The sequence below is a fragment of the Mya arenaria genome, chromosome 10 (assembly GCF_026914265.1).
Source record: "Mya arenaria isolate MELC-2E11 chromosome 10, ASM2691426v1".
In the NCBI taxonomy this organism is placed as follows: domain Eukaryota; kingdom Metazoa; phylum Mollusca; class Bivalvia; order Myida; family Myidae; genus Mya; species Mya arenaria.
The window spans coordinates 59,232,376-59,242,046 of record NC_069131.1 but is presented as its reverse complement, the minus strand read 5'-3'; the positions used below and the strand labels follow the sequence as shown (position 1 = coordinate 59,242,046).

Here is a 9,671-nt window from a genome sequence, read left to right as displayed (position 1 = left end):
TTTGCTCATTTTTATCTTATAGCGTTATTTACTTCCGATTGATCAGAAACTTTAGGAGTTTGTTTTTCTCTAATATTTCACATTTCGGTTCGCAAAACACTTATGGATTGTATGGTCATCCATCGTCTAAAACACGTTCATGCACGCGTGGATGTCTGATCCTAACCTGAAAATGGAGTCATGCAAGTTGAGCTTGAATGGTTATGGGGGCTAAGGCAATAAGGGAATGGTAAGAGGGATCAACCTTTTGAATATATATATATATATATATATATATATATATATATATATATATATATATATATATATATATATATATATGCATGTTTATTCACCAAAATCCTTTGTATGTGTTTCGAGTATTACATATGTATTTTCCTATCTTCATTATTGGAGGCAATAAAATATTGAATTAAAGTAAGAACATATTTATGTTAAACAGCAATATGTGATACATTGTTTTTCTTTCCTTTTAACCGTTCAGACGATGACTCGAGGGTAAAGGTTAGAAGCAGTGGTGGTTCCGACTACATAAACGCAAGTTTTATTGATGTATGTCAAGTTAAAAAGTACTGTTAAATGATTAAGTGTGTTTTCCTTATTTACACCACACATTAATTTCCATATCGGAACCGTCACAAAAAGATTGGGCGTAACCGTGCTATAAATACCATGGGGATGACTTACAACGCTATTCACTCATCTACTGCACTGTATGCATCTAACGTTTTCCTTGACAGTTATTTCATCTGCTACCTGAGTGATTGAAATCATACATTCGCACTAAAGCGTTTGAGGAAAACCTTAATTAGTCGGTAACTTTTACTTTTATAAGTGTGTATGCAGTACGAATACTTCCTAGTTTAGTAGGCATGCACTCGTACTTTCAAATGTTATATCTTTGAAATATCCTTATCAATTGTGTTATTCAAAAACGCCGTCAAACTACCCAATGTCATAGTTTGTATACCTTGATAAAATAAAATTAAACAATATGATCATAAAATTCAATAACACCGTTCCAGGGTTACAAGACGCCGAAGCAGTATATCGCCACATTAGGTAAGAGAACAATTGAAATATTAAGCCATATCATGGTTTCAGGTTTCCATATGTACTTATGTATAAGTACATTTTGTAAAAACACAAATAGTTTCGTTATTGAAATGCATGAAATTTAATGCATGGCACTTTTGTCACTCAGTGAAAGATTTCAATGGAGTTATAGCCGGTCGTTATATCTGATTTTTCAAAATTTCGATATTATGACGCATACATACTATTGAACGCATTATACCTGACTAAGCCATTCGAACAGCGTTAAGCAAATGCATATTTCGTCTTGGCTTCGGGAAAGGCATTTAATTCACCAAGCTTAAAATATATTACTTTTTGAAAGTCTGATTCCATATTTATTTGAGTCCAGTAACACAGTCACGAATTGAAACAGATGGCATCAAGCAATGCTCGTCCTTCTTATTGCTTGGATAAAGGGAACGATTTAACAATTTGATATATTAATCCAGATTTATTGTACTTACTTTTTGATTTAATGTTTTCTTGCTAACATGCAATTTGTAAATAAACATTTTATTGATATCGGCGGTTATAAACAATTCCGTTCCAGGTCCCATGTCCCAACAGTTAGGAGATTTTAGCTTATTTTGGAAAATGATTTGGCAACAGAGGGTTGAGAAGATTGTTATGGTTACCAACATGGTTGAGCAGGGAGTAAGTATAAAACTTTTAAACATTTTTTTCCAAAGAACTCTAGATGATAACATTATGAAGAAATAAGATATTAAAGTAAAAACGACAAATCACACAAATAGCCCTTTTTGTCATTACAATAGAATTACAAAAATATAAGAAAAATATATCGAACACAAATGAGTATGGTCAATATAGTATTTTCTCAAACTGTAATTTCAAATGCTTTTATAGTCTCTTTCACGTTATGTCACAATTTTTTTTAAATGTTATGTTGCAAATGTAAGTATTCTTTAACATATTATGACAATGTTCTTATAGGCACCACGTCAATAAAAAATAGTATGTGTAAGATCGTAACTTTTTAGGCGTAACTTCTTTTTTGATATATCCGTGTATAATTTATACGTTAGAATATTCTCGTTATTCGCTTTACCATCGGACGAACTTCACTCTTTTGCATGAACACTAACTCACTGTCGTTGTTTTAAATGTAGGAATAAGCTGGCCGTATGTAGTCGTTTGTATTAACAATTTCACTTGCTGACGTATGACGATATAATTGTGGGAGCAAACATGTGTATTTAAGGTTCCTTGTTACTGAAACTACTATTATTATACTACCATTGATTATCGATTAAACCTTAATTAAATGGTGTACGTTGGTAAAGAATAAAGGTATGCTATTTCAGTCTCCTAAATGCGAGCAGTACTGGCCAAACCCGGGCACAACTAAGAAGTATGGCGATATAAAGGTGGAGAACCGCTCGGAGGATGAGTTTGCCGAGTTTACTAGAAGGGCTTTCACAGTGACCATGGTGAGCCGACACAATATACCATTGGATTTCATTGAGTCTGTTTAAATGGTCTTGAAAATAGAGTGCAAGTTATCGTGTACTAACTGCCATTGGAATTGGTACATCTATGACTACTGTCTCAATGGTAGTCTCCGTCAATGTGAAGCTGCAGTTTCACGGGGCGTATTGTGCGCTATCAGAATAGGTTGTCCAGGGTTTAAGTAATATTTTACTTCAACACAAATGGTTCTTAGTTTACATGTTTATGAATATCGTTTATCCCAAAATTATCTCAAAATGAAATCAGATAACATAATATGTAAATCCTTCGTATATAAAATAAACTCTGGTCTATGTATTAAATTCACTTTTAAAACACGTTTTTCTAGTTTATGGATTAAATTTATTCAGATATTACATAATATGGTGAGACTATCATCTAAGACGTGAAATGAATAAGCGCTTCTTGAAGGGTAAATGCGCAATTTCTAAAGGCTTATTGTCAATATAAACCGCAATGCCTCCACAAGATCATTAAACTTACATGCTTGACTTAAGTAACTTTAACGTAAACCGAATACTTTTCTTTCGGGTTTAAATTTACAGATTGCCTTTCCTTATTTTAACAAAAGCGTTTTTATGACACGACAAATACTTAATAATATGCCTTATTATATTTCACTGATATATTTAGTTATATTCCTCTGCTAGATTTATTTAAACCTTATAATGAGAGATTGTGCACGAGTAATTCAAATAATTTTGAATCTCACCTGTTTCATTAAGGTATAGTTTTCTCTTTTCTGAATAAAAAAAGTCTTACCACAAAGTAAATTCATACAAAAGTCAACAATTACAGATATTATAATCACATTATGAAAGTGGTTTGGAATATTAAGTTAAGGCAGTATGATGTTTAGAGCTAGATACAGTATTAAGTGATGAAAACAATCAAACAATTCGTTCGTATTTTTAAATCAAAATTTCATTTCCCTCATAATCATCCACTGGAAAGAACATTCAGATACATTTGGCTTTTTCCGTTCTTCCGTCTGTCTCTCCGTTAGGAGTCATTACTTTGTGACTAATGGAAAAATAAATAAAACAAATGTCAATGGTGCATTATCACAGAGCGCTGGCGCACGCGCACAATTATTCTTTATCGGGTCATTCACACAATTGTTATTGACAGTTGCCAATCCGGAGCCATTTCTATGTAACATGAATTAATAAAGCATATGTGAGGGGTGTACATTGATAATGTGGTGGTGCACGCGCAATATGTATTTAGATCAGGTCAGTAACACGAGTTAGTTCCATTAATAAAATAAAACAGCTGATCCTAGTCCTGGAGTTTCCATCTGTAGTCCATCTTTCCATCTGTTGTTGGTGACTCTTCACCCATGGCCACGAGGTTTAGAGGAGCGTCAGAAAATCGCTGTTTACCTCACACTTCGACATGAGTAGCATGGAAGAAAAGGTCGACGAGTTAGCAAATCGATTGGACAGACTAACGAAAGCGTTCGAGGAAGCACATAATCGTCCAGAATCTCAGTACGAGTACGCATCGGGTTTTACCCCACCCAGTCCTACCAACCAGTTAACTGCTAGTTTTCAAAAAGGTACCACCGGGTTAGCAACAGTGGACGTGAGTGCCATTGAGAGTGACTTTTTGCAAATAAAAACAGGTGTTGCTTCCAAACGTCTACCTAAAGAATTTTTAGTACCAGATTGCAAATCCTCAAAACGTGATTGTCAACACTTGTCAGCTGTCGTCAACAAATGTGCTCGGTACTCGGAGACAGCTCTTAAAGTTCTTTGGAGCATTGACAAACCCACGGAAGACACCTTAGCCACCATAAACACTATTTTATGTGCACAAATTCATTACCTGCAAGGTGAACAAGCCAATGTGTTTGTTCAGTCTAACTTTTCAAATGACACTGCCAAGATATTTCGATCTCTACAGGGTTCCAAGGGTACTGTTAGTGATGTCGCTATCGAAAACATAAAAACTGCTGCTTCGCTCGCATCGGTAAAAGTCCAACACGAACCGCCTGCTGGTAGAGGTTCCAATAACCTGCAACCAAGGTCATTCGGTCGTTTTCCATACCGTGGTCGGGGATCTGGACCAAACTACAATAACGTGTTCGACTCCTTTCAGGGACCAAGGAACTATCAGCCCAGATTTTTCAAGCGTAATGACAAGAAGGAGGAATCTACCGATAACTAGAAACTTTGACAGTTACATCATTATGCCATTACTGTTGCCATGTAACTATTTACATGTTTATTGATGATGTACATACAATACAGTGATAAACACAAAACTCAGATAACAATGACAATCATACAGTGTAGTGTTCTTAAATCATTAAATCATAGACACATTTATTCACATTTCAAACAATGTATAGTAGTTACTATATGATATTTCTTAATCGAATTGATGTTTTGTGTGTTTGATACATTGTGTACTACATATTTTAGTATATACTGTGCATTTGGGTATGTAACATTAGTTTAAGATTATGCAATTTCATGCCGGTTCCTTAAAGCATCACTTAGCTGCATGGCAAAATATAGGTGCCAGTGATTTTGTGTTAAACTGTATATCTGAAGGTGTTAAATTTTCATTTAAAAGAGAACCACCATCATTTTTTCGGTGCAATCATTCACTTACTTCTAGTCAAAATAAATTTGTTGACACAGAAATCCAATTGCTGTTGACATCAGGAGCTTTAAAGCATGTAAATTATGTACCCACATGTGTAAGTCCAGTAGGATGTGTGCCTAAAAAAGGTGGTAAATGGAGATTAATTACTGATTTAAGGGCCATAAATCAATATATAGAAGCCCCGAAATTTCAATATGAAGGCATTTCTTACCTGAAAAATATTGTAAAACCTAAGGACCAGTTTATTACATGGGACCTTAACTCAGGTTTTCATCATGTCAATATTCATCCCTCACTTCAATCATATTTAGGCATAACATGGCGCAATAATTACTATGTTTGGACTGTTTTACCATTTGGATTAAATGTAAGTCCATATTTCTTTACTAAAATAACACGTGTTGTAATCACATACTCGCGCAATCTTGGGTTACGTCTTGCATCATATGTAGATGATGGTTGCCTTGCTGCTCAATGTTGTGATATGAACTTTCAAAAAATCACTACTTTTGAGTACATTAGATAATTTGGGGTTTGTTGTTAATAAGGAGAAAAGTTCGTTAACGCCTGAACCAACGAAATTGTTCCTTGGATTTATTTTGACCTCAAAAGGCAGCTCAGGATACCCAGAGATTTTAGTGCCAAAACACAAACTGAGAAAGCTAAGTCATGATTTATCACGGCTTCTTAAGAAAACTAAAATAGAGGCTAGAACTCTAGCAAAAATTGCTGGTGTATGTGTTTCTATGACTAGTGCTGTGCTACCTGGAAAACTTATGCTTAGAAGTGTTTATAGATTGTTAAAAACAAAAACTTCATGGTCAGATGTGTTATATTTGAATAATAGTGTTAAATCTGATTTGTTATGGTGGAAAACTTCAGTTCAACAATGGAACGGGACCGTTTTAATTCCTTCACCAGTGCAAGCTCAGATATTTACAGATGCATCCCACATAGCATGGGGTGGAGTGATGGACAATTGTTACGCCCAAGGATTTTGGCCCCCGAGTATAAGCCACAAGTCGTCCAACATCAGGGAACTACTAACAGTCAGATTAGTGCTGGAATCATTCATAGACAGAGTTGCAGACAAACATATTCAAATAGTGTCGGACAATATAACAACAGTAGCATACTTAAACCACCTCGGTGGGCCATGCATGGAACTCAACAAAATAGCGTCGGGAATTTGGGAACTTGCTCTAGAGCACAACGTTTTACTGTCGGCAAAGCACATCCAGGGCAAGTTGAATTGCATGCCGGACAAATTGTCACGCCTAAACCCACTTTACGAATGGCAGCTAAATCCAGCCCTGTTCTATCTCCTAGATACACTATGGGGCCCACACAACATAGATCGCTTTGCAACCATGGCAAATACACATGAACAATTTTGTAAATCCACCTTTTCGGTTATTAGAGCAGGTGGTGCAAGTACTTGTGCAACAACAAGCAGAGGCAACTGTAATTGCACCAGCATGGCGGGGTCACATGTGGTTTCACAAACTCAAAGCTCTTTCAGTGGTACCACCAATTCCACTTCCAAACAAAAGGCAGACATTCTTAAACGGTACAGTAGCCGAGCCGCTTCGAAACACAAACTGGAAAATATATGCATGGAGAGTGAGTGGCAAGAAAAATTACTAACTCAGGGATGGTCAGACAGAGCAGCTTTGCAAACTACACTCTGTCTCGCAGAAAGCACATGGGAACTTTACAATAGAATGCTTAAAAGGTTTTTAAATTTTTGTCACAATAACAATATTGAGGTCGGCAAGGTTCAACCACATCACTTAGCAGAGTTTTTATGTCAGACTGCTGATGGTTCTGATAGGCCTTCATCAATGTTGAAGTCATGTTGTGCTGCACTGTCCCATTTTTTCAACATTCGTTGTTTACCCAATTTTACACATGATAGGGACATAAAGTACCTTTGTGATGGACTTGTAAAAGCTGGAACTGTCGCGGTCAGGAAAAAGTCAAATGTTATACCTACAGAACCATTTAATATGTTATTTAGACAATTAGGCTGTAATACACAACTTAAACTTAAGGACCTTAGGGAGAAAACCATTGTTCTACTTGCATTCACAGTTATGCTTAGGCCATCTGACATTGCCCCTAGGGGTGTTATTTTTGATAAAGATTCTAATTGTATTGAGAGAATGATTTTTAGTACAAGTCAGCTTCATTTTCAACAAGACGGTAGTGTAGTTATAGATTTTCATGGCATTAAGAATGACACAGATAGATCTGGTTTTTCTGTTACTGTACGTCCTACCACTGATAGTTTACTAGATCCTGTATGTGCATTACAGACTTACATTGAAAGAACTACTCAACAAAGAGAACTTTGTGTAGATAAACCTGTGTTCTTAACATTAACTAAACCATTCAGGGCGATTGACTCAAAAACTGTATCCAACATATTAAAAAGTGCCTTAAACCGTGTTGGTTTACAAGGTGAAGGATTCCGTCCAAAGGATTTCCGCCCAACTGGGGCTACTAAAGCGGTTGAAAGCCTTGAAGATCCCAAAAAGGTCATGCGGTTAGGGCGCTGGAAGACTGAAAGTGTGTTTTATGAACATTATGTACATTCAGTACCTTCGGATACGATAAGTGACAATATACTCAAATAGAACATTCAAGAGACTTCGTTTTCATGGATATACCTAGAATCGATTGTATGTTTCGTGTGTATGATACTTTAAAGCATTCCTGGACACTCAGTATTATATTATGCAACAGTTGTTGTTTATAGTTTTGCATATTATTTTGTTTTTTACATTAACATTATAGATAACAAGCAGTTATTGTAAGTGCATTATCAGTTTAATGAGACTCTTTATTGACAGTTTGTTTACTTTAACATCTCTCTAGGTGGCATATTATTGTAAAAGAGTTACATAATAAAATGTTCTAAGTGACGAAGGTTTTGTGATTTCTATCACTTAAACTGTAGTCACAGTAAGGGGAGTAACTCTTTTAGTCTTATTGTCCACTTGAGTAATCAAGTGGACTGAATTGTCGTTCTTGTTGGTGACTCTTGTGTAAATCTAGTCTTATTGTTTGTGATATATATGGTGCATAATATGAGTAATATGTTTATTATTTGGGTGAAGAGTACTATACAGGGATATGGCATATTATTGTAAAAGAGTTACATAATAAAATGTTCTAAGTGACGAAGGTTTTGTGATTTCTATCACTTAAACCATATTTTCAACCTCATATTCGAAATTCTTTTCCATGTAAATTAATATTTAAGGTTGTTAAATTAGATGTACCTTTAACCTGGAGTCTTGAAATGTTTAATTCGTTGACAATGACATTCTGGGATTTCAATTGTTTGGTTTAATTTGATATACAGTCGTGTGCACACGCACTCATCAACATAAGGAAGGAACTTGCAAATAAATGTACAGCGCCAAGCCGAGTATCCACACAATAACCCAGAATGAGTTAAAGGGCGCACATATTTAACTTTGATGCTCGATTATAAGATAAACAAAAGAATGCTCACCATACAACTCAAGCAATATACATCAGTGTATATAGTTTGTGCTCTAACAGTTTAGAAAAGAAACAAATTTAATCAAATAATATTTCATAAACATAATAAAAGTATCGTACTTGAACCATCATAATATATCTGTAGGGTACCGAAGCAAGGACGTTGCACCATTTGCACTTCACGTGTTGACAAAGCGATACCCGACGATGTTACTGCGATGATAGAGTTCCGACAACGGGTTCTCAGTACTCAGAGTCCACTAAATGGACCTACGGTTGTGCATTGCAGGTTCGTAATTGTATAAACTATCAACACTCTACTAAATGAGAGCATATTGGCTTTCTCGTGACCGAACTCATTTTTGAACTTTCAACAAAAAAAAACTATTCTTAAATGACGTATTTTAGGAATTGTATTGATAAATAAAACGAATAATGATTGTGAAGAATATTTGTTTTCCTCTGTCATGAATTAAACGTATACTTGTTTTGTAATGTTTTATACGCAATTATGTCCACCTTTCTCAGATCATAACTTTCAGTTAAACGTTAGAAAAGAAAAATGGAGTTAAAAATCTTAGTTTAACATTGTAATATGGCTTGTGCTTGGACCTAACAAAATAGTTTGTAATTCTTATTGCACAGCAATCACGATGTTGTTGGTATGTTTTGTTCAGCAAATAGTTAATGGTAATATCTTATGAATGTTGACAATAACTTTTATACATCTATTTTATCTTTTTCCATGACTGTCTTAAATACTCAGTTTACAGATATTCGATTTGAATGTGTTAGCCTTCTTTCTTTTAAGTCATTAAACTTGGTAGTAATAACATATTTTCATATCTTCTATTGCTTGTTCTTCTTGTGCCAAATAAGAATCATGTGCAGCATGCGCACCAGCTTCCTTATGGGAAAAGCATCAACTAATTTACACAATCACAATATTAACATACAACTCAGGTAGAGGAAAT

At 35.2% G+C, this 9,671-nt stretch overlaps 1 protein-coding gene across 1 annotated transcript; it reads left to right on the top strand.

Moving 5' to 3' along the window:
• Positions 1-487: 487 nt before the first annotated feature.
• LOC128204863 (tyrosine-protein phosphatase corkscrew-like) lies at positions 488-8,887 on the top strand. The gene is made up of 5 exons (XM_052906270.1): positions 488-552; positions 1,026-1,062; positions 1,628-1,731; positions 2,403-2,528; positions 8,843-8,887. The coding sequence occupies exons 3-5, from the start codon at positions 1,633-1,635 to the stop codon at positions 8,885-8,887; spliced, it is 270 nt and encodes an 89-aa protein (XP_052762230.1). The 5' UTR covers positions 488-552; positions 1,026-1,062; positions 1,628-1,632.
• The last annotated feature ends 784 nt before the right edge of the window (positions 8,888-9,671 follow it).